This window comes from Rhinolophus sinicus, chromosome 11 (assembly GCF_057876585.1).
Source record: "Rhinolophus sinicus isolate RSI-liver-muscle chromosome 11, RSI-T2T, whole genome shotgun sequence".
NCBI classification, from domain to species: Eukaryota; Metazoa; Chordata; class Mammalia; order Chiroptera; family Rhinolophidae; genus Rhinolophus; species Rhinolophus sinicus.
The window spans coordinates 15,713,514-15,739,186 of NC_142511.1; the positions used below are offsets into that span (position 1 = coordinate 15,713,514).

Below are 25,673 nucleotides of genomic sequence, written 5' to 3' on the forward strand. Positions count from 1 at the left end.
TAGGAGCTCAGACGGTAGATGGTGTGTTCTTACTTCTAACTTAGTAGAGTAACTGTGGGCATCTCTATGGGGGTCCTGGAATGGACAACATGGAGGGCCCTAGGTTCTGCCAGGAGTTTGGTCAGTTTGTATTTCCTCTATTTCAAAATATAATATTTTAGACTTTTAGTTATTAAACTTCGATAATGCATGGTAGATTATGCATAATATCGTGTAGTATGTTTACATGCATACATGTAAGTTTAGGGGAAATATTTATTGTACAAGAATTTAGCACTATGTGCATCCTTAATAAAAGTAGCAATAACAAGTGACCCGAATTGTACTATTCTACGACTCTAAAACCTCCAGTGAGACCTCTTCTCCTAGTCCCCCAGGCTTTGAAATTGTAGATTTAATTTTAAAACATGAGAATTTTTCAAAACTGAGAATTCTGTGTATGGATTTCAGTCATTCTCTTTCCATCCTCTGATTTGTCAGTTTCTACTACATTGAGATTTAACTGTAAGATGAGACAATAGGCAAATTGAGAAACAATAATAAAGTCATTTCAGCCAGATAAAATTCCCGAGTGTGAAACGATTTAAGTTTCTTTTCATGACTAATTTTTTTAAGAAAGATATTTTTTAGATTGCTTCCTGGACTCCTGATTCCAACTACTAACCAGAGCACAGTATATTTTCAGTAAGAAAAATTTAAAGGTACAAAGGCTCAATTCTAGATAATTTTCCAAACGAACTTCTGTGACCACCTGTTTACTATTGACATTCCATATCACGTATGTTAAAGAGCTGTCTGGATTTATTATTCCAAAAATAAATCCTTATCTGAAAATTTTATTTTAATTGCTCGGGCCAAAAAATTTGCCGTCGTCCTGGAATTCTCTCTTTCTCATACATGCCATATCCAACCTTCAAAATACGTCCAGACTGTGATCCCTTCCTTCCACATCCACTGCTACTGCTCTGCCATCATTTTTTCCGACTGGTGTCCCTGCTTCCACCCTTGTCCCCTACAGTCCAGTTGTTTACACAACAACCGGTACCATTCTGTTCAACATATGTCGGTTTAAGTAGCTCAGCACCTTCCACTGGTTTGCCATCTTAGCATAGTCAAAACCCTTTCATTTTGCTCTAGAAGGACTCTGATCTAGACAGTTCCTTGCCTCTTCCCCATCGCTCCCTTCTTTTTGCCCTCATGCTCAGCCTTTGCGCCACTAGCTGCCGTGACATTCTTGAACACCCCACCGTACACTGTCCTGCAAGCCTTGTATCTCCTGAGCTAGAATATCCTTTCCCCAGATAGCTCTATGGCTAGCTCCTCGTTTCTTTCAGATCTCTGCTCAGAGTTCACTTTATCAGAACGATCTGGCCTGACCACCTCCCACTTTGTTACTCTCCATATCTCTTATCTGATTTTAGCTCCACAAACTTATTTATTTGGTTGATTATTGTTTGTTGTCCTTGATGGAATGTCAGTCCCTTGAATGGAGAACAGGGACTGGGATTTTCAGTTCACTGCTCTATCCCTAAATGCCGAGAATACCTCCCAGCACAGAGTAGGTACTCATTAAGTTTTGTTGGATGGATGAAGAAATAACTGAATATATTTACTGGTATTTCTAATATCTTACCAGTAACGTGGGTCTAAGTTGCTTTCGTTATTAAATAAAAGTACTGTAAGAGGTTAAGAAATCATTATAGTAATAGAATTTGACAACTTTTATGATGATTTCTAGCCAATAGATTTTGTGCTGTTTTAAAATATAGGAGGCCATATATTTTCCGCACTCATAGTTTTTAGGAGAAGCTTTCTGAGCTTTTTGTTTAAGGGGGAATTTGAGTACCTACTTAGTACTTCTCTTTTGTAGGCACCCTGTCCTTTGAGCATCCCCGGGGCAGCCATTGAATGTCCAAAACTGATACCTTGGTCTTACACCCCTGAGGTTTTGGTATGTAACGAGACATTTGATGTATTCCCATTCTGGCTTCTAATGAGATACTTCTAAATTCTTAAACATAGACCGAAAAGGAGGGATGTGTTTATAGCAGCCTTCTTTGTGAAATGGAAGAAATGAGGAACTTTCTCTGGTGTGATTATAGTTCTCTGCTTGACAATCTGCCTTTCTTGTCCCCATACCTAAACAGTGGGCTTCTTTTACCTGTGTGTACTCCCTTGTCGCTTTGGGTCATCAGTTTCTTCTCTAAGAAATGGCACTTTCTTCCTTAAAGTTTACTGCATATTGTGGGTTGTAAAAGATCGCCTTGTAGAGACTGAGGCAGTTAGAACACTACAATTCTAAAAGAAGAAAGGACATCTTAGATTATTTTTAAATTGCATTCGACAAAAAGAGGATCTAGTCCTTTAATCCTAGAGCCCCGGAAGGGGTTTGAAAGGAAGAATTGTAGAGCTATTTCCATGCCTGAAAATATTAAGCACAATTTTGGCAGAAATCACAACAGGAAGATGCTAGATTCTTGGGCAGTGAGATGTTTGCTGGTTTGGTATTTTATCTTTGGCAGTTGTGTCTACACTTGATATCCTCAACTGCTTTTGAAGATTCTGCAAAAGAAAAGTATTCATTTCCAGCAGTAAAAATTCAGTAAAAGTCAGTGGACTCATGTGGTAATGTGTTTACAACCTTCTGTCGTTTTTTTCTTCCTTTCAATGTTTCCTTTGAGATTTGTGCTCCAGACTTACAGACACTGCAGATTGTGCCAGGTTACTACACAGGCACAATGTTGTAACGAAAGAGCCCTTGACTGTGAAATCAGAAGACTTGGCAAGTCACCTTGCCTCTCCGAGTCTCCATTTCCTCAAGGATAAGTGGGCAATTGTAGTGACTCTCTTAAAGGGTTGTTGTGAATATGAAATGACGTGAAATATGACACATGAAAACACTTGGAAAACAACTCTAGGAATGGAAAACTCAGTTATTATTGAGGATTATTTGAATCTTCTGGTTTCTTAATGTCTAAGTTGATTAAAATTTCAGTGGTGGAGGACAACTCTTCCAAAGCTTTTGATAGACATGTGTTATTTTTATTATTCCTTTCAGAGTGCCCTAGGAACAGTGTAAAGTTGCTTTCAGCCAGTACGTAACTGGCTGTACGTAAGACCACATCATATATGGCTGCCGTGATGTCTTCCACGAATGTAAACATACAGTGAATACCTACTGTATGCTAGATGTTGAGGGGAAATACGGAGAGGAACAAAAGAAGATTTTAAAATAGCCAAGGAAACAAAAACAGATATACATAATTAAACAAATTACCTAGCCAATACCATGTTAGAGTTACAAAATGCAGTGGGAACACAGAGGGTAGAGTGAGTTATTTCATTTCAGTGGCTGGGGAATGACTTCATATTATGCAGTACCTGGAGTTTAGGTGACGGGATTTTTTTTTGTGTGTGTTGTTTTTCTGCTGAGTTCAGTATTGTTTAATGCCAACTACTTGGGTGGCTAACTTCCAAAAAAAGCATTCTTTTTACACACTGGTTTCCCTGAGTCAGTAAACGATCATAATGCTTTCTGCATAGTTCCCAAGTCTAGGATCGTCAACTGGGTCTATGAACAAAGAGGGGTGGTCCATGCCATCAAGATACATATGGCCTTCGTAGAGATGGGTGAGCCTATCCTGAGAAATATACAAAATCTGTGATATTGAAGTGCTGTGATTAGAGAGAGGTTGAACTTGGATCTCACTGGCCAGATAGAAAGAAGGGTGGGAGGGGGTGGGCACTTGTCTCAGGACAGGTCCCATAGTGTGGAATTTAAGGTCATCAAGTAGGATCTGAAAGTATCGCCTAGTTTCTGGCCTTTGGGAAGAAATAGCTATTTTGCTCTTTCTAATGAACATCATATTCAGCTGTGTTTTTCCCCCTCTGTCAATGTTTTAAGATATACTTTTGATATGGGTCCTTTTTTCAGTTCTCAGACATTTTAAAGCTGTGAATATCAGCAAGTGTGCCTTAAGTGGTTAAGAGAGCACGGGGACACCTGCAGAGTTCAAGCAATAAAGCCCAGTGATTAAAAATATTTAAAACTTCAATTGGTCAATAAGGAAAAACAGCAGCCAGAGTGTAAAATTAGACTTGGCTAGCTCTGAGTTAGGGACAAAACTTGGGTGGGGTCATGATTTCGATTGCAGAGATTCCAGAGGGAAAGATATATAGATAGAGTTGCTCACGCGGAGTACTGAGGTGTCACAAGAGTCCAAGACAGGATGGACCGAAGACAACTAAAGGATTCTCAGTCCACCAGTGTGAACAGGAAAAAAAATCACTGTCGATAACATCATTCCCTTCCAACACTTATCTTCGACTGGAGGTCCTCACAACTGGAAGGTGTTCCCTTGGCCTGGCTTATCAGCTGCCTTTTGTCTAATATAGGTTGTTTTTAAGTCCAGCCAGTGTGTGAGAGTTGGATAGACTAGGACATTACATTTGTAAGGGCCTCCTCTCATGCTGTCCTGCTCTGATGGTAGGAAACTGGCTTGTACAAGAGAGAATCCTCGTACTCAGTGGTCTCCTCATTCACCTCCATCCACACTGCATTTCCTGGTCTCCAGCAATGATCAGATACCCGTGCCCTCTGACTTAACATAGGCTGGGAACTTCCATTTCCTTCATAGTCTCCAGGAATGTAGAATTAATCAATAACTTTCATTCCATTATTCATTCATCAAACATGTAGTAAGCCTGCCCTCACTCTTTCCTGCTCGTTTCTAGGACATGACTTCCTTGACAGAAGTGGCTTCTGAGCAGTTGTTCACTTGTGAGAAAGTAGGAGCTACCTTTAATTAGGAATTACAAGGCAAAATTCATGCCAGTCCACAGAAATGCTCCTCTTGCCTCATTTTCGTTGATTTTTGTTTTCTCCTTCAGACCAGGCACATTGCTAACAACAGCACTGCTGTTCCATCTGCCAGCTCACCAAATTTTGAAGGATGTGCTGCAGAGTTCTTAGCCACGAACCTGGCTTGTTACCAGGAAGACAGATCTTTAGGCAGTTGACTCACCCCGCTTCCAGATGTAATTTAAGCTCCTCTTTCCCACAGTGGAGCTGCAGGTAATATTATGAACACATGGTTTTCAGGACCGGCAGGTGTGTGGTTTGAGCTGATGAGTTAAGACACTTATTCCTCGTGGAAGAGGGGCACGGCTCCATCCTGTACAGTGGCAGTACAGAGGAATGGCTTTGGCCGTGCCGCTCCGCACGCAGCCTTGTTCCTCCATGAGCTGTGTGGTGTGTGCTCCTTTCGCCCACCGTGAGGCTTTATTTCATGCTGTTGTTGGTCCTGGAATGTGATTCATCCCTGAGTTCCTTCTTCGCTGCTTGGTAGCTCAGAAAGCAGTTTAAATCATTTACAAGTAGACAAATGGTTCACACTGAAGGAGTATATTTTGGGTAAGACTATTTTTTTTTTTAGAGCAGTTTTAGGTTTACAACAAAATTCAGGGAGAGCTACAGATTTTCCGTGTACCCTATGCCACCCGCCACTTGCATAGCCACCCCATTATCAGCATCACTCACTGGAATTTTTACCCAGGATGACCTACACTGACATGTCATAGTCACCCAAAGTCCGTAGTTTACCTTAGGGTTTGCTACATCCTGTGGGTTTGGACAAATATATAATGACATGTATCCACCATTTGAGTATCACACAGAGTACTTTCATTGCCCTAAAAATCCTCTGTGCTCTGCCTGTTCCTCCCACCCCCATCCCCTGGCAACCACTGATTGTTTTCACTGTTGCCATAGTTTTACCTTTTCCATAATGTCATACAGTTGCAATAATACAGTATATATAGCCTTATCAGATTGGCTTCTTGCACTTAGTAATAGGTATTCAAGGTTCCTCCATGGCTTTTCATTTCTTTTTAGTGCTGAATAATTAATTGTCTTTTGTCTGGATATACCACAGTTTATCCATTCAACTACTGAAGGGCATCTTGGTTGCTTCCAAGTTTGGGAAATTATGAATAAAGCTGCTGTAAACATCCATGTGCAGGTTTTTGTGTGGATGTAATGGTTTCAGCTCCTTTGGGTAAATACCAAGGAGCATGACTGCTGGATTATGTGGTAATGGTGTATGTAGTTTGGTAAGAAACCACCAGAATGTCTTCCAAAGTGGCTGCACCATCTTACGTTCCCACCAGCAGGGAATGAGGGTTCCTGTTGCTCTACGTCCTCACCAGCATTTGGTGTTGTCAGTGCTGGATTTCAGCTAGTTGAACAGGTGTGTAGTATATCTCACTGTTGTTTTAATTTGCATTTCCGTGATGACATACGATGTAGAACATCTTTTCATGTGTTTATTTGCTAACTATTTATCTTCTTTGATGAAGTATCTGTTAAGATCTTTGGCCCATTTTTTGGGTTGTTTTCTTATTGTTGAGTTTTAAGGGTCCTTTGTATATTTTGGGTCAGTCCTTTCTCACATGTGTCTTGCAAATATTTTTTTTCCAGTCTGTGGCGTGTCTTCTAATTCTCTTGATACTGCCTTTGGCAGAGCAGAAGTTTTTAATTTTAATAAAGTCCAGTTTATTAATTATTTCTTTTATGGATGATGTCTTTGGTATTGTATCTAAAAAGTCCTTGCCATATCCAGAATCCTCTAGATTTTCTCTTATGTTATCTAGTAGGATTTTTGTGGCTTTGCATTTTGCATTTAGGCCTGTCATTCATTTTGAGTTAATTTTTGTGAAGGGTGTAAATCTGTGTCTAGATTTATTTATTTTTTTATGTCAATTCATAGTTATTCTGGCACCATTTGATGAAGAGACTCTCTTTGTTCCATTATATTGCCTTTGTTCCTTTGTCAAAAATCAGCTGACTATATTTAGAGGGATCTATATCCGGGCTCTCTCATCAATTGGTCCATTCTTTTACCAACACCACACTGTCTTGATTACTGTAGCTTTATAATAAGTTGTGAAATCGGTAGTGTCATTCTTCCAACTTTGCTGTTCTTCAATATTGTGTTGGTTATTCTAGTGCTTTGAAGGAATTTTTATTCCTTTTGTCTAAAAACTAAAGTTTCCTTAGGCTTCTTGCTGGATGTGTAATGGATTACATTTCTGAAACTTTTAGGTGCCTCTTTCATACTCTAGAAATAACATCTGATAATCTTACTATGAGGTGATTAGTCTCCCTCCTTTCCTTCCTCCCTTCTTCCCTCTTTGTTTCTCTGTCAGTATTTCATCTATGCAGAAATGTGTATTGAGTGTCTACGTAGTACCAGGTACTGACATTAAATGATAAGGCCCCGTCGCTGGTCTGTGAGCAGTGGAGGAGGTGCAGGAGAGGCCTGGATGAAGTACCGTGGGGGCTGGGAGAGGGGTCCACGAACTGCTTGACAGGGTTTGGGAAGCCTCAGGAAAGGAGATAAACTTCAACTGAGCCTTAAAGGATGAGTAGATGGTCCTCCAAATGGAGACCGATGGACAAGAGCATCCAGACAGAGGGAACAGTGAGGAGGTAGGAAAGAACATGGTGGGTATTAGAAAGCATGGTAAATTTATTGTTACATCTCATGCTTATGGTGTGTGGTGAAACAGGAAGTTGGAAAGAAAAGTCGTCTGAGAGGATCACCAAGAAAGAGCTTCGTGTGCTGTCTCAGGAGTTTGAGCTTTTTCTTGATTAGGGTTATGGGATGTTTTGTGGTTGAGATAAAATTCACAAAACATTCACCATTTTAAAGTATACAATTCAGTGTTTTTTCTTTTTTCTTTTTTGTATATTCACAAAGTTGTGCAACCATTATGACAGTGACTGTCTAGTTTCAAAATGCTAGCATTCGTTTCCCCCTTCCCCCCACCCCATGTCTAGCAACCACTAATCTACTTTGTATGGATTTGTCTATTCTGGACATCTCATATAAATGCAGTCACACACTATGTGGCCTTTTGTGTCTATCTTCTTTCTCTGAGCACAGTATTTTCAGAGCTCATTCATGTTGTAGCATGTATCAATACCTCATTCCCTTTTATGGCTACATAATATTTTATTGTATGGATAGAGCACATTTTGTTTATCTGTTCATAGTGGTGGGCATCTGGATTGTTTCCTCTTTTTTTCTATTATGAATATGTTGCCATTCGTATAGGAGTTTTGGTGTGAATATGCGTTCTCAAGTCTCTTGCGTGGAATATACCTAGGCGTGGAATTGCTGGGTTATATGGTAGCCCCGTATTTAACTTTTTGAGGAGCTGCCAAACTGTTTTCCAAGTCACTGGAGATTTTTAAGACAGAGCAAAACCAACTTAGATTCTGTTTTAACATCTCACACTTCAGGACAGTATTTTCTTTTGGGGGCCTAGGTAATTCTCCTTTTGTTGCCATATTTCCCCTAGTTCAGGTCATTGTAGCCCACAGCAGTGAAACTTACTGGTTTTTAAAAATCCTATCAATGGGATTGCTGTCAAGGAATCTGTACCCACTAGCATAAAATGAGACAGAAAGAAGGGGTGTCAGGGTATTCTCTCTCCCTCTAGAATGTATTGTAGAGAATGAATTTTTCTTTCTTTTTTTTTTTTTTTTTTTTTTAAAGAGAACCCCTGATTAAATGATAGGCTATTATTAGGGAGTTTATCATACTTATAAACTATACTTGGGTTCCCTGTAATTTGTTATAATTAATGCAAGAGTTCAAGAGCAGAAAGCAAGGGTCAGGTTGTGGCATGCTTTTCTCTTTTGCAACACCTTGCTGTCATTGGGCTTTTTTTTCACTAGTAGTTAAGGCCCGTGTGTGTTTATGAGTATTTAAACACACATCGTCCTTTTTAGGAAAGAATTGCAATCCTTTGACTCACTGAAACTTCAGGAGTCTCAGCAAGAAGTTAGGTGTCTCTGGAAAATAGGGTACTTACTGATCGATGAATGTTGAAAACTTCTGGAGTTGAACTTCTGCCAAGCCAGTCTTGTCTGTATGTGTTTGCGTCTATTCACGTGTGTTTGTATTTTCACGCATGCACACATGTATTGGCTTGTGGTGTGAAGAGGGCCAGAAGAAGAACTTTCCCTTTTAAGGGGATCTTTGTTGAGTTACAGTTTTAGCCTTTTCCTTTTTTTCCCCCCCTCCTTTTGGGTTATTTCAATTTTGCATAGTTGCAGGAGTGTTGGCTTTGTAGTCTTCTTGACAATGCAGTTTTTATTGACTGTCAACTGGAATATTCATTAAATATAAAAGCTTGTAGATAGTGCATGGGCCAGCTACCAAACACATGATTATACCTGAATCATCATAAACTGAAAATCTTCTCAGGGGTTTTGAGGATGAAGGGACAGAGGGAGGGAGGCGTTCAGGTTTATCTGGTTGCCTGCGTGCATACTGTTTATCTGGCCCTGACAGATGGAGCACTGGCGGGGGGTGGTGGGGGGAACCCTGTCCATTATCTGGATTTACAGCTGTGAACACTCTTTGGAATGGCCGGAATGTGCATTTTCTCTCCTGTTGGTGTTTCTGTCCATCTAATAGTTAAAATGATGCCCTGTTGCTGCCCTGTACCCCCAGAATTCTCGGGCAGTTTGTCCCCAGTCCCCTCTTTTTTGTCTTTCATAGTAGAGCTTGCACATTCATATCTTCTTGGTCCAATATTATATCAACCAGAAAGTAGTACATGTGCCTTGGTACGAACTGCACTGGCCTCGGACAACTAGGTACTAGCACATTCGAGCAAGACTCTTCCGGTATTGCTGATTGTAAAGGAGGTTTTCTAGTGAGGACAGGGCATTTGAAGTCTTACCTTTTTGTGACTAACAATCACAAAACCAGGGCAAGCTCCCCCTCCCCCCCTCCCCACCTCAGTAGTTCTGTGGAAAGGCTTCACACAGAGGAATCTAAGGGTGGTATTGATATGCCCCCTTTCTCTAAATTGTCACATCCTCACTGCCCATGCCATGGGAAGTGATAAGTTGGCTTGCCTGACCTTGAACTGCAGAGCAGGGAAAGGCAGACAGAGCTGTCTGATAATAACAATGGTACTGCAGGTCCGTGGTTACAGCTTACAGAGTGTTTCACTGGACTGTTTTTAACGAAAAGAAGCCTTTCCTTTCCGCCCCAGATCTCCCGGGGCAATGGAGATAAAAAGAGCGATGCATGGGTGATGTGTGCCGATCATATCCCTTCATCAGGTGGCATTAAGGTAACCGCAGAACGGAGTCTCGGTAACTTTTTTGTGGTCCGTATCTATGAAAGTGTCTTAACTCAATGCAAGAGTCAGGAAAGACTGTGTGTGACCCTGATGATGAACTCCAATGTACTTTTTAAAAACTATGCATTTGGAAATTCGTACACTTCAGAGCACCGTTTATACCTGCTTCTGGGTGTAGCCTCTTCTTCCAGGTAGGAGCCTACGCTCAGAGACCCAGTCTCCGGATTCTACTTTATGCCTCTAAGCATCTTCTCAAGTTGTTCACCAGTAGTTAGCATGCATAGCTCCATCTTCTTTCCCCTCCCCTCCTTCTGCCTCTGAAGAATGAAAGCGGAACATCCCTGCGACTTTGGCTGGGGGGAAAAACAGATCTGAATAATCCATCAGCAACTTACAAAATACGTCCTGTAATATGTTTTTTCACAAAAGCTTCTCATGTCAGTGTTTGCCTCCAATGCTGTGGCACAGACAACCTACTGGGGGCAGGAGGGCAGTTTGGTTATTGAAGCCCTTCCTTCAAAGCATTGGGATCATAGTGGTGTTTTTATAATGTTTTCATTTTTATTAGGGAGATTGATGACTTGCCTGCAATGGCAGGGAATAAGGTCCTACTCTCATCACCTGGGTGGTTGCCATGAGGGAGAAGAGCTCCAAACCCTTGTCTGCTCGGCTGTGCCTTCAAGGAGCAGTGAGTGTTACCTTGAGCAAGGCATTCTCCTCCCTCAACAAAGTTTCCTTCTCTAAACACAAAGGGGTTGGACTTGGCCTTTTGAAATCCCTCCCTTATTAAATAGCTTAGGCTAACTCGTGCCGTGACAACATATGACTCCCAGACTTTTGTGGCCTTCAGACACAAAGGCTTGTTTCTTGCCTACCTTACATGTCTGCTGTGTCCACTGCCTTCTGTCCCCGGGCTTGAGGCTAACCACGCTGAAGTCCCTGCAGCTCTCAGGGCAAGAGAAATGGAGATGGGGACCAGCCTCTGGCTCAGAAGGCTTCTGCTCGGGAATGGCATGTGTCACTTCCACCCCCATTTCATGACTAGACTAACTCAGGCTAGGTACAGAATTAATGAGGAAAGCCGATATGACCGTCTTGGAGGGGTGGCCCCGTGGAGAGCAGCAGCAGACATTTGAAGCAGTAATAGTGGCTGCCCGCCCACTTGTCTCTACCATCCTGTGATTGATGCTGGACATGTTGAGTCCTTAGGTAGAAGCATAACCAACATCAGATCTTAAGGCTTTCATATTTTCATGGCTATTCCCCATTTGAGGCACTTCTGCTGAACTGGACTTGGAATGAATACTTCACTTATGGGAGGGGCGGGGGGAATATTTTAAAGACAGCATGTACTCAGCCTGTGAGCTCTTCCCGTTTTAATTGTGATTCTGTGCTAGGACAGTCTATACATTTCAGAACATCCCATGGAATTTCTCAACCCGAGAAGTAGTAACAGACCTGCGAATAAAACATAGTTGCATAAGTGCTAAGAGAAATTCCTCATATGTGAATTAAAAAGCAAGATTAAAGACCTGTGCAGTATATCTGTAAACGTTGGGGATAATGTTATGGGGTGTAATTTTGAAAGAGTTCTCTGTTACCACTGTCAAAAGTACTAAATCCCAGGATTTGACCTGGGATGGTGTTTTTTAAACTTTCTTTTCCGAATTTCAGGGGGAGGAAAGAACATGGAAAAGTCACTTATTTTCTTGAGATTGGATACAAATGTTCCAGATAGATGAGACTTCCAGAAACTGGTTTGTAGTATCTTGTCAGGGGTCCAGTTGTAACATTTAATAGCACTGATTGTTGGGGAGACTTTTCTGTTTCATCCAGAGAAACCTACATTTAATCCACAAATTAATCTTCTCTGTAGATCCAAAACAAAACAAAAAACTTTGAAAACAGAATTTTTACCTTTATTCAACAAGCATAATTGTGTTCACCAATTCTTAGAAGGAGAGCAGAATCCTAACCTACAACCGCTCATTGGACCTCAGCAGTCAGATGATTTCCAGGTCTTTGAATATGTACAATATTAAAACGTTTTCCTTGTGAGCTTGGGTTTTCAAAGAGAATCCCTTCGGAAAGTTGGCAGATACTTACTTTCCTGGCACGAGGATTAGGGGTTTTTTTTTCTTTTCCCCTCCACCCAACGCTATGACAGGGTGGAGTATACTTCCATGAAATTGCATGTTTCCAAAATAGGACTCACTGTTATATTTTACTGCCGTTAGAATCGAATTGCTAATCAAAAATAAGCAAAAACCAAACATTCTAGAAATAGAATTTCGGCGTATATTCTCTAATTTAGTCTTCATCCAGGATAGAAGTTATTATATTTTATAAAAGTGCCCTTTGAGCAAAAATGTGGCACACAGTGTCCAAAGTGGTCCAGATTTCACCCTCGTTTCTGAGAGCTCGTGTCGTAATAGTCACAACCTCATGTGGTAGTTGTAGCATTACCGTTCACGCAGCTCAGATTCTCTCCTAGTCTGGATGGCTTCCAGGAAAGGGCACTGCATTCTTCCGCTCCTTGGTTTTGTGTCCCAATACAAGTGTGCATATCACCAAAACGACCAGGAACAACCCTGGTGTTGCTTTGCTAGTGGGTTGGCATTCACTGTGGCCTAGGATGGGTGGGTCTGTAATAGAACTTGCTCATGCGTTGCAGAAGTGATAGTTGTAGAGGAACGTTGGGATCCGCATGGGGAAGAGAACGTGAACTACTGTTTTGCAGGATCCTGTGGATTTATTAGTTTGGGGTCTGTTCCCAAAGGTGTCAGCTGGTCATTTTCACTTTCAAGGTTACATGTAAAAAGTCTCTAGTTATGGCAGATCATGGCAGGATAACACCTTTTAAAATGTTTTACTCGTTGATTTTTAAAAATTGAACACTTAATAGTGCAGTAGAGAAACATGACAGCAGCGGTCAAGGAGAGGATGGCCACCTCTGCAAGGAAAGACTGTCGCAGACTTCTCCAGGATGTCCCTTGGCTTCCGGCAGACTTGGTTTCAAGCATACAGGACGTGCTTCATGCGTGTGTTATATACGTTAATTGATTTAGTCAAATGATGTGGACAGGAAGTAAATGTATTAATTCCACCTAGGTTGAAAGGATGGGAATAGGGAAAAGAGATGGTTTTTCTATTATGTTTTAAGTTTGACTAAAAAGGATTTTTAGATAACTCCCAGTGTTTGTCCTTATTTGAGTACAGGTTTCTGCCACCAGAAACTGACATGATTGTCTTTACCCTGCCCAGTAGATCCAAGAGGAGAGAAGAAGTAGAGAGAGGCTGGAGTGGGCGGAGAGCCTGAATACTCTAAGAGGCATTAGATCACTGTGGAAGGATACCCAAGGTATCAGACTAGAGCCAGCAACAATTAGCTCTCAGTGTTGATTGCCTCTCTCCAAAGGCCTTGGGCTTTGGTTCACTTCAGAGTTCCCTTGATTAATATATCAAAGTTGAGACAAAGTAGAGAGTTACCGTTACCAGCAGCAAAAAGGTTAGCGTCTGCCAGGAATGAATGCTGGGAGAATCTGTCTGCTGTAGAGGTGACTGTATTTTAAGATTGTGGTTAAAGAAAGTGAAGTCCTGGGAAGTAAAGGTTTGGGGTGAGGAGATTTTTAAATGTTTAAGTAATGCTAAGAGTATGATTTTCTTGGCAGGGAAACAATACATTGTGTTAGCTTCTAAAAACAGTGGTCTAGTCTGAGGTTTGATGTTGTGTACGGACACATTCTGTCTGTCTGTACTTCGTTGGTTTGAGAATGTACTTCGGGGTGGAAGGCTCCGTATTGCATGGGATTCGATTTTTGTGAGTCATCGACATGTAGGGTGATCCTGGCTCTGAAGAGTTTTATCCTATCTATTAGCAGAATTCCAAATATTTGGCCAATTAGTGATCTACTCTGCCCAACTTTTGAGTTTAAAACTGATGTGTTTCCAGAATTTGTTCAGGAATGCACACTGTTGAATGTAGCTTTGGCAGCTGTGTTGTTGTGGGTCCAGGTGTGGAGGGGTATTTTCAATCTCGGTCTCTGTTTTGAAGAAGAGGTCCTTATCAGTCATTCATCCTGCTGGCCCACAATGAAATGATTTGCTGAGAACGCTCTCAAACTCAGAAACGAATGGGATGTGGCACCTGCCACATCAAACAAAGATAAACACAGGCAGAGGTCACTTTCCATCTTTTAGAGAGCTGACCTTTATCAACATCACCTGTGTATCGTGCTGTGGACACAAGGTTTTACATCTAGAGACATCGATGTGGGAATATATTCCAAGTATGTGTTTTTAAGCTTATTCCTTCCTCTGTTCCCATGAATAGATATCAGTATTACCTGCAAGTCAAAAAAGATGTGCTTGAAGGACGATTGCGGTGTACGTTGGAACAGGTGGTGCGGCTGGCCGGCTTAGCTGTGCAAGGTAAGCGATGGTTATGACCACAGTATATCTTGTGTTAAAAACGCAGTTAGTGAATTTTAGTGGCAGGATGGTGGACTTCGCAAAGCTCTTTGCAAACTGCTCATGCCTGTATAATTTATTTGAAGAAATAGCAACTTTCATCCTGCCTTTAATTCAAAGTACATTTCAGGGTTTATGGAACATTTTCTCAGAATTACTCCACTGTCCAATGTGGTCATATTTTGTGGCTTGATGCTGTGACTCTGTAACTTTCACATTTCAAGTGTGATAGCTTTAAACATTATAGTGTAATTTATTCTTACATAGTTAAAGAGAGAAATTTAAAATGCGCTTTGTAATGTGAAACCACAATCGTGTACTGGACTAAACTTATCTTTCAACCTATCCTAATTAGATTTAGCAGATAGCTATTTTTTAATCTCTAAATTGTTACATATATTTTCACATCTATTTACGTTACATATATATTACATAATTTACATGTATTTATATATTACTCTTTATTGAGTGGTAGCTTAACTGTCTTCAGTCATATTCCAAACAAGAAGATAAAAATACAATTAATTTAAGAGAAAGGTGTTTCCCTTTCAGTCACTATTTTCTTTAAAATCAGTTAATGTCCAAATGTAAGCCTGCCCAGCCGCCGAATCCTTGCTATGTGGGCTGTTATTTTAGAAGCTGTGAACTGCACTTTAGACACTGAACTGCAGTTGAATCTTTTGGGTTCTAAAATTTCTAAAGAGGCAGCCCTCCTTTGACCTCTTTCATTCTGGAGTATTAGCAGTTTTATTGGCTGTACAATTCCTAATCGTAGTTCTTCACTTGAATTGTTACCCTGTGGATGGAAGGACTGAAAATAATGTTGTACCCCATCTGTCCACTTAAAGACCGGGAAAGGAAGGAAAAGTGCCCAGAACAATGTAGCAGTCAGTGGTTATAACAGACAAATCAGTAAAATAATGGAAAAAGACACCCTTAATGGGGAGAAGAAAAAGAAGATCCAGTATGTCCCTCATCTTGATATTGGATCTTTCTTTTTTTTAAAAAGCTGCCTTTCCTGTTCACTTTATTTGTTCTCTTTTTTCCCCCTCTCACTCTTGAACCATTAGGCTTATTTCAGGCCTCCTGGATACTGGAAGACCCTCGGGAAAGCTTTTAGGCCGAAGGAAGTTGGTGTGAACTTACTCTGGATCCCCTTCTCATTGGGTCCTTGTTGCTAGCCTTTCAGTCTGATAAAAATATTTGTAAAATCATTTTCCTGAGAGCCCTTATTGGGCAGTTAGAAAGACATATCAACAGAGATATAAGTTGTGATGAAATATGGTAACTGATGACTCAACTTGAAAATAGGCAGAGCTCGTGATCTTTGCTATTCCCGAAGGCCTCACCTACTTAGTAATTAGTCACGTGCATCTTTTCACCTAGTTGGTGATTAGTCACATGGATCTCTGCCTTCTCAACAGTGTCTTCCAACTGGCCTTCTGTGTGGATCCTTTATCTCTTGTTACCTTAAAGTTACCTGAATCCATTTCTACTTGATGCTAAATCTTTTACATGAAATTAAAATTCCATGCGCCTTTGATTTTTTTTTCTTTGAGAACAAATGGGATTAGAAGCAAGGCCTTTATAAATTTATGGTACAGGCTCACTTGTGTTCATTTTACACTGGCTCAGACATACCAGGGTGAGATGAAAACAGGACAAAACAGAAATTTTGGCATCTTGTACCATTTTAGTAGGAGGTGTAAAGATTTTGCAAGGTTGCTTGCCAAGGGTGATTTACAGTGGGAATTTCCAGCTGCAAATATATGAAGAGACGGAGATGGGTTTGGCTCTTCAGTTCTCTAAATTAACCTTGAGTTAGAAAGTCCCCTTGGCACATATTCTTAAGATATATGTTGAGGCATAGTTAACAAAAAGATAAATAGAGGTTTGATTTATATTTTAAAAATAGCTTAGGAATTACTTTCAAATTTCCCCATTCTTTCTAGAAAATGTGTGGCAGTACTGCTAAGTAAACGTGGTAACAATATTAAAACACATCTTGGCACTGTTTTTATTTAATAATAGTGCAGAAAGAGGATGACGTGGGAAGAATAAATGTGATGAAATATGGTAACTTAGTCTATCTTTAATTTCATATGTTAAATGCTACCCCTCCCCCCTTTTTTTCAGCTGATTTTGGAGACTACAATCACTTTGATTCTCAAGATTTCCTCAGAGAATATGTGCTGTTTCCTATGGTAAGTGTAATTTCCTTTTTCATAATTAATTTTCTACCTTCTTTGGATGTTGAATTCTTTCCTTTGGATGTGGAAATCTCAAGAGCGTTTTACACACACACACACACACACACACACACACACACACACACACACACATTTCCTGGGGAGGAAAGTTCATGAATTTATAAAGTACATACAAGTTTTGTAAAACACTGAAAACGTAACGATGCCTCTCTCTTCTCAAGACAGTTCTCTGTCCCCTAACACCCCCCAGCATCACCGCCATCATCACTGCCCTCCAGGCTCCTTTCCTTTCTGGACACACCGAGCTTGTTCCCAAACCAGAGCCTTTGGATTTGGGTTCCCTTTGCCTGGAGAGCTCTGCCCCAGACCTTCAGGTCTTGATTCAAATATCACCTCCGTAGAGAGAATTTAGTTTTTCTTTGACCAACTCTATGATATTCTCCAACCATCAACCACTTCCTACCAAATCACCTTTCATGTGTATACTTCAGAGCTCTTTCTGTAGCTAAACTTTTTCCCTTTCTTTGCCTTTCCTTTCCTTTCCTTTCCTTTCCTTTCCTTTCCTTTCCTTTCCTTTCCTTTCCTTTCCTTTCCCTTCCCTTTTCTTTCTCTTTTTTTTTTTTAATTTTTTTTTTTCTTTTTCAATTGGGGAACAGTGTGTTTTTCCAGGACCCATCAGCTCCAAGTCCAGTCGTTGTTCTTTTTCAATCTAGTTGTGGAGGGCGCAGCTCACTGGCCCATATGGGAATCGAACCAGCGACCTTGGTGTTACGAGCCCCGAGCTCTAACCAACTAAGCTAACCAGCCACCCATCCTTTTCCTTTTTCTTTTCCTTTCCTCTTTCTTGTCAGCTAGAGTGTCATCTCTCTGATCCTTAAGCAGGAACCCTCTCTGTCTAGCTTATAGCCTGTGCTCATAAAAATTCATTGAATGAGTCATGAAGTAAAATGTCTATTCCTGGGTTAAATTAGGGATGAGGCTAGGTTTTTAATCCCTAGGGAATCTTTGATTGTTTGTTTTTTGGTACCCTTGGGGTAAATGAGAAGAGCTTGAATGAGGAAGGATTAAAACAGTTGAAAAGCATTGTTAGGGAAGAGCTATACCCACTTCAATATCCTGGCTCTAATCTTAGAAGTCACGATCATTCACAACTTGGTTTTTTGATCAACTGTTTGGCCCAAAGCACTGACCTGGGTAACTAACCCCTGGGGGATGAAGTTATATAAAAAACAGGGCTTGTTCTCAGAGAGATAACAAAGTGGATGAGTCAGTCGGAAGTTTGCAAAATCCAAATGCAAGGCCAAGAGTAATAAAGAACATCACAATTTTGTGTGGAGAAAGGTTACGTGTTCATGGGGGATTAGGGAAAGTTTAAAGGCTAATGGTGTGTGAGCTGCGTTTAAAGGGTGGGCAGGATTGCCCAGAGGTAGGGAGCAAGGAATGATCTAGAGAGACAGGAGCAGAGGCAAGGTGGTACAAGTGATTGGGTAAGAGTCAGTGCCCTGACTGTCACTCAGGGGTGTGCGAGGAGACCTGAAAGTGGTAGGCGAGACCAACACATCCGAAGAATTAGAATACATGGGTTCCATCCAGGGCTTTTCAGGCCCCACACTTCGAGAACTGCTAGAGTAGAGCAATGAGACCATTTGTGGGAGGAGGTCACATGAGAATCTGTTGTGGTTTCTCGGCAAGAGGTATGAATTAGGTGTTAGCAGTGAAGACAAAAACAAGAAAGCAAAGCAAGAGCGACTTTAAGTATAATGGGTAGAACTTGGCATCTGATCTGCTGCAGCATCTGGGAGAAAGTAGAGTGTCTGGTGGCAAAGATTTTGAGAGACTAGGAGAAGCCAGGCTGGAGGCACTACCCATAATTGGTGCATGAGATAAATTTCAGTTGCTCCAGAAATGACCTTATTCTTATAGGTTAGGGAAATACTGCAGCATCTCTAACTTTTCGTGAATAACTCCGGTCTTATTCTTTTCCCTCCAAGAAAACAGCAGTTTTATGTGCCGAGCCTGCTGGTTTTTATGTTTTATTAATCTACCCATTAAATCAACCTCCATTCAAAGAGATTAGCATATTACTTAGAGAAATTCTTCACAGGATTTAGTGTCAACATGCTTGAATCAACACCTCTACCATCTCAGAAGCAACCCTGAAAAGTCAGGATGTTTTCTAGTATGCCTGGTGGGAGGAAAGGGAAGCTCATACCTTAGTATTGTAGACAGTGTAGACAGCGTGCTTTTTTTTTGGGGGGGGGGGGCGGTGTCTCAAATGGAGGCAATGACTTAGGTTGAAATTTTCCTATAGTTTGTTTTTTATCCCCATCTTTCACTCACTAGCAGCCTTCCTCCCACAGCCTTTAAGCAGAGACCAGGCTTGGGTGCTATTTAGAATTTTCGAAGGTGATGACCAACATGATATTTATGAATTTGTAGATGGTAAATCGCCTTGACAGGTTAAAATATGAAGCAGTAAAGGCGTTATTTTGTGTATGGTACCTTTTTCAGAATAAGACTGTCTCCCCACTGGGCTGTAAGCAAATCAGATATTTAAACAGCATAGACCTTGTTAAAGCTCACAATAGATAGACAAATACTGATGTTGTTATTCTTGGATCTCAAACTTCCCTCTTCAGGCTAGTAGCTCGTGGCCAATGGCTGTTGACATTCAAATTTAAATTAATTAAAGTTTCAATAAAAATTCAGCTCCTCAGTTGTATTAGCCACATTTAAAAAGCACTCACGGGCTGGCCTGGTGGCTCAGGTGGTTGGAGCGCCATGCTCCTAACGCCCGTTGGATTCCCACATGGGCCAGTGAGCTGCGCCCTCTACAGCTAAGATGGTGAACAACAGCTCTCCCTGGAGCTGGGCTGCTGCGAGCTGTGGTGACCTGCCGTTGGCTACTGTGTGCCGCTGTGAGCAGCTGGTGGCCAGCGTGAGTGGCCGGCAGCCAGCGTGAGCAGCCAGCATCCAGCGAGAGCTGCCGTGAGCGGCCTCAGCCGGGGGGAGCGCAAGGCTCATAACACCAGCATGGGTCAGGGAGCTGTGTCCTACACAACTAGACTGAGAGACAACGGCTTGAACTGGAGTGGGGGGAGGGAGGGCGGAAGAAAAGGGAGAGACGTGCTCACTAGCTACAGATGGCTAGTGGCTACTGTGGTGAAAAGCTCGAATATAGGACATTTCCATCCTTTCTGAAGATGATATGGCAGAAGCTGACGTCATATCTGAATAGTGAATTCCTGGGCTTTTGTCATCAGTCCTGTGTATGTGACAGCCCCCTTCCCTGCCCCCGTAGCCTGTGATCAGGAAGTTCAGAGTATAGGATTCAAGCCATAAAAGTGAGGAGAAGCCTAATTGGGTTGTGAGGACGAAGGGAGAGAATACATGTGACGCAGACAGAGGACAGGCAGACGGTCCGAACGATCACTAACCCGCTTTGCGTAATTAAAGAATCTTGTTTGCCAGTGTGAAACTTACACGTTGCATATTGAGATGAGTTCATGCAACATTTGTTGATCACTTATTGTATGTTGAGAGCTTATAAGCTGCATTATAGAAACGCCCAGTGATAGGCCCCAGAAATGATCTGGAGAAGAATGGCTGAGCTTGGGTGCCTGGCACGTAGCAGAGGGAGGGAGGCAAGGGCGAAGGGAACGACGAGTGTACAGGTAGCTACCTAAGAAAGATGCTAGGCGGACTATGTTAAGGCCTCTAAGACAGACACCCAGAGCAGGAGAGGCAGGCCCAGAGGAAGAACGGTTTGTATCAAGCTCAGGGGAACATGGAAGCCCCGTCAAAGGGAATGGTAGCTGAGACGGGATCTGAAGGAGGGGTGACATTTCCCAGGATGTGATGTGATGGGCCGAGTGCTTCTTCCAGGAAGGGTCGGCACAAGCGTGAGTGGTCTGTCTGAGGAAGAAGAGTTTGCCTGAAACGGAGCCCTTGGGAGAGGAGGTCTGGGAGGGAAGGCTGGGTCACAGGGAAGTGGTCTGAATGCCAGGCCCAGGTGCTGACCTAATTGAGTAGGCTGTGGGGAGCCATGGCAGGTTGTAAACTTGCTGTTTGGTTCCAGTAGAGCTTTGAAAGAGAAGAATGCATTCCTTTAGTGGGGGAGGGAAGATGGGATGAATGGCTGTGTTTGATCTTATAAAGTAACTGAATTTGTCAAATGGCATTTCTGCAGCAGAGAAAAGAACAAAGTGAAATACACAGGGCGCTCCACAGGTGTGCCGCTGTGTACAGGCATGCACTCTGCCATTTTTCATTCGTGCGGGGCCCCTCTCACCCGTCTCTGTGGCCGGGGCACATACCTCAGGGAGGCCCCCAACACAGATTGAGGCTGGTGAGTGAGCACAATAGCAGAGAGGTACCTGTGGACATTTTCTTCTTTAAAGGTAGGAAGCGGAGGTTTAATGGAGCACGTTTTGATCTTCACTTAATCTTTTTTATTTTATTCTATTGCCACATGCCTTTCATTAGCTTTTCAAAATTATTATCGGGGCTATTACTACTGTATTCAATACCTAGATGCAGACAGAGCTAAATCTAAGCCATAGAGTACCTTTGTTATTCCACAACATAAAACTGAAAGTGTCGATCATGACCTTGAGTCATTTCAATGGATGGCTAAACAGGAAACAGCAGATTAATCAGTTAACACATGAAAAATAAGAACTGCCAGTAATTCCCCCCATCTTCTTTCTCTGAGGTCTTATGACCATCTACAGAGCAATCAGATTTCTAGTATATAGTTACACTCTCATTGTCCAGCTTTAAACAATACTGATTTTTCACATTTTCATAATTTGAGAGGGGATGTTTCTTGCAGTTTTGAGATGTACTTTTTTGGAGGTAGGGTTTCATCGAAGAAAAGTGGTTAAATCGGAGGTAATCTTTCTTTATATAAATGGTATTTTAGAATCAAGGGAATGAGGCATTTTGGATGTTTTCTGCCCAAGTAGTAGCCCCCATGCTCCCACCCCCAATGTTACAAGGAGCCTCAGAGGGCGTCATCAGGACACACAGTGCGGAGACCCTTCTGACACCCCTCTGGAGCTCAGAGGAAAACGGGGCGCATCCATGCCTTCCTCCACGCTTAGCAGCCTGGGAAGGTTGGAGGCAGCTGGGCCCATGGCTTGAGCCTCCACAGGCCACCAAAGGGGATAAAACAAGCTCTAGAATCACCACATTTGTCATTGTCTCAGGAACTGATTGTTCAAGTCTCCCTGTTTTGGGTTTATTCGGCCAGACTCCATCTCTCCATCGCAGACAGAGTTTTGCTTAAATGTTTAACAAGCCCTGTAAATACTTCCTCCATCATTGAAGAGGAGTTGGGAAGAGATGTGTGCAACTGGCTCTAATCCCGTGGGTGCCAACACACCACTGGTCCAGCGGCTTGGGATGCAGTTGCTCAAGACACCAGCTGGTCAGCTACACAGCTGTTTCCTTACAGAGCTCCCTCGAGGCGTTTTAGCCGTCATGGCCTCTTGCTCCCAAGTCTCCATCGGGTCACATCTAAATGAGCCTGCTCTGCTGTCAGGTGGCTCTGACTCAGTTTGCGGGTATTGTGCTAGTGGACAAAAAAGCCAGGCACAGTCCCTTCCTAGGCTCAGCTTTTGAAGGGACAAGGGTCTGGAAACTCATTTGCCCATCCCCTGGTGGTTAAAAAGATACAAGTACTCAGAAAGCATTTTTAATAAGAGTCTGAGAGGCAGACAGGGAAGAAGAAGGGGAATGGAAAAAGCTATTCCGAACCCTAAAGAATTTAGGTGGCAACCCCAAATATGCAGTGGAGAGCCATGTTAGAAAAGTAAAAACGAACCCTCAGTTCTAAAAAGTACAACCTTCAATTCGAAGGAGTAAAGGTGAGATTGAAGAAGGGGGCCTAATCGGGACACCTTCTGGAGAAGAGGGCGCTTAAGGTTTACAAGCAAAATAGTCAATAACCGTCACTGCTTTCTGTGTTTTTAGGATTTGGCCCTGGAAGAGGCCGTCCTGGAGGAGCTCACACAGAAAGTAGCCCAGGAACACAAAGCCCACAGGTAAGGCAGGGGCCGCAGGGCCCAACACCTGGCCCCTTACTCCCAGCCCCTGACTTCAGTCAACACAGGTCTCTTTCTTCCAGTGTGTGCTTCAGCTCCACGCTGAGAGGTGTGTGTAGATTTGAAAACTCTCAGGCTTTGCCCTCCCTCCCCTTGTCCCCTTCTTTTCTCCCCTCTCTTTCTCTTTCCCTCCCTCCCTCCCTCCCTCCCTCCCTCCCTCCCTCCCTCCCTCCCTCCCTCCCTCCCTCCCTTTTTTTCCTCTCCTCTCCTCTCCAGCCCTCCCCTCCCCTCCCCTCCCCTCCCCTCCCCTCCCCTCCCCTCCCCTCCCCTCCCCTTCCCGCCTTTCCTCTTTTTTCTCCTTTAACACCAGCAAGCCCACACAGATACAGAGTTAATGGCCAGGAGAATTCCTCTCTGTGACCTTCCTAAAACTGTTGCCAGACCTGGGAAGTCTGGGCTGCTGGTGCTAAGAGTAGAGGCCTCAAAGAGCTACTTTGGATGGGAAAGTCAAGATCAGAAAGGAAAACGAGGGTGACTTTAACTTAAGGAAGCCCTGAGAGTGTGGTATCAGGGCGACTGGAGCTCTTTGGGACCAAAGGAAAACAAATGTCCTCCCCTTCCAGCCTCAGCGGACCTGTGCAGTGGTCCTAGCCTCCCTCATTTTGGGCACAAAATACCATCCTCACAAACTTTTTATTGTTTTTTTCCTTTCCCTTTTTTTCTTTTTAACAGTGGAGATTGTTTTTCCCAGGTGGGAGAAAAATAACAATACCTTTTTTTTTTAAAGCGGGCAGCATTATTCTCAGGGTTGTCTGGAATAACTATTTAGTCTTTATAGCACTGTTGCTCTTAATTAAATACTTCACCTTCCTCTTATTATTCCCCAGTGAGTAAAAGGCTACTGGGGAATATGTTAATCACTTGCTTAGTAATGTGTGGAGCCCTCACAGTTGGGTGATAATAGCTCTTCCCAGAACTAAACCACAGCTCTGGAATTTTGCTATCAAGAGGGTAGGGTCTTCCACTAACTTTGTTTGCCTTTAACCATTTCCTCCTTTGATGCTTTTTGATTTTAGTGGAATCCTGCCAGCGGAAGCTGAACTTATGTACATCAACGAAGTGGAACGTTTGGATGGATTTGGACAGGAAATCTTCCCTGTGAAGGTAGCATACCTTCTCTTGTCCTTGGCTTTGCCTTCTCAGAATGGCACAGACATTTGGAAAACCAGTGTTGATAGCAGCGGGCCAGTACGGCTTGGCTTTCTTACTGCCATGTGGCATGAGTTGGCAAGTCCCGTTTACTTGAGTAAAGCAAAGATTTTTCCATAACTAAGAGATGTTGAAGTTTTCCATGGCCTTCAGCAGAAGACTGTCTCATTTATAAGACAACCGTGTGAGTGAGTACCAAACACCAGCCTGTCCAGTGCCGTGAAGGTATCCAGGCACACATCCAGCCTTACAAGGGACGAGTAGCTGAGGTCACGTGCGCCTTGATGAAGACCTCATGCTCATTCTCTCTTCTCTTCTTTGAGCCGACACAGAGATTGTTTGTGAGGTAGAATGAGACATTTCCTGTACGCAATCCTGCTTTATTTCTCCTGCTCTGTCGGGCCTCTGTTGTGGGTTTACAGCTCCGTTGGTGTTTTCTGGAAACTATGCCTAGGAAATGGTTACAGCACATCCCGTCCTTTCCAACAAATCCACCTCGTGAAGTGGGTGGGGTTGGGGGGGGGCGAGCGGGGTCACAGTGCATGGGCATTCACAGAGCTGAGCCTGTAACCCAACTGCATTTTCCTGTCTCTGCTGACCAACTTGCAAAAGTCGGAGTTTTATCAGAAACCTTAAAGCAACTGGCACATTTCAGCAATTTGGGAGACGCCTGCAATTTCAGCACAAACATTTCACTCCAAACTGGCTCCGCTGGCTGCTTTATAAGTGTTCTGCTCCCCCTCTTTTGCACATTTGCAATTTGCCTTAATGAGAACTGCCCATGTGCATCAAGTAGAATCGAGCAGGGTGGCCGCAGCTTGCGAAAAAGGCTAAATGGCTCTTTTTTAGATTTGTTTAATTTTCTTTTGCTTCTCTAATGGCTGCCCTTCGTCGGGGTATAATCCATTTTCCTTGCAATAATGCCTTATGAAGCCATCTGCATCCCACTTACATTTCAGCAGCCCATATATAGTCATGATATTTTGGGTTATTGAAAAAATCAGAGTAAACTTCTATCCATTTCTAGAGAACTGACTTCTCAATTCCTGGAAGTGGAGGGTTTTGTTGTGGTGGTCGTTGCTTGTTTTGGTGTTAGTACTTCTCAATTGTGGGAAATAGGGGCAGTGGAGATAGTGTTGAAATCCACTGGTTTGGGTCCTGATGCACTTTCTAGTCTGTTCTTTCGTGGGAAAGTCCAAGGGGGATACTACACCTTACCCTCAGTAGGCAGACATGCACTGCTGACTCACTGCCAGTGAGTGCAAATTACCTGGATTTCTTTTTTCTTTCCCCCTACCTATCTATTCATGACTAAGGGGACCACCTACAGACCATGTGATTGCTGGCAAGCCCAGGAGGACGGGTGGTCAGCAGGACCCATGGGGGAGTGATGTGGTCTGCTCTGAGATAGTGAAAAAGCAGACGGGGAAGTATGCAGGTCCAGGCTGGGAGTGGTGATGTAGTCCCTTTGCATTAGTACCTTATTGACCAAGTAAATAAACAAAACATGGTACGGATATGTCCTAGGGGAAACATTTCCATCTAGTAGGGGCTTTTCTCTGAGTGATTCCTC

At 42.7% G+C, this 25,673-nt stretch overlaps 1 protein-coding gene across 2 annotated transcripts in view; it reads left to right on the forward strand.

Annotated features, from left to right (window-relative positions):
• The window catches only part of PTPN14 (protein tyrosine phosphatase non-receptor type 14), a 149,667-nt gene that overhangs the window by 87,381 nt on the left and 36,613 nt on the right, over positions 1-25,673 (forward strand). For both annotated transcript variants that reach the window (XM_019738101.3, XM_019738102.3), the window contains exons 4-7: positions 14,498-14,595; positions 16,771-16,838; positions 22,821-22,891; positions 23,968-24,055. In XM_019738101.3, the coding sequence (XP_019593660.1) occupies positions 14,498-14,595; positions 16,771-16,838; positions 22,821-22,891; positions 23,968-24,055 (325 nt within the window). The remainder of the gene's footprint in view (positions 1-14,497; positions 14,596-16,770; positions 16,839-22,820; positions 22,892-23,967; positions 24,056-25,673) is intronic.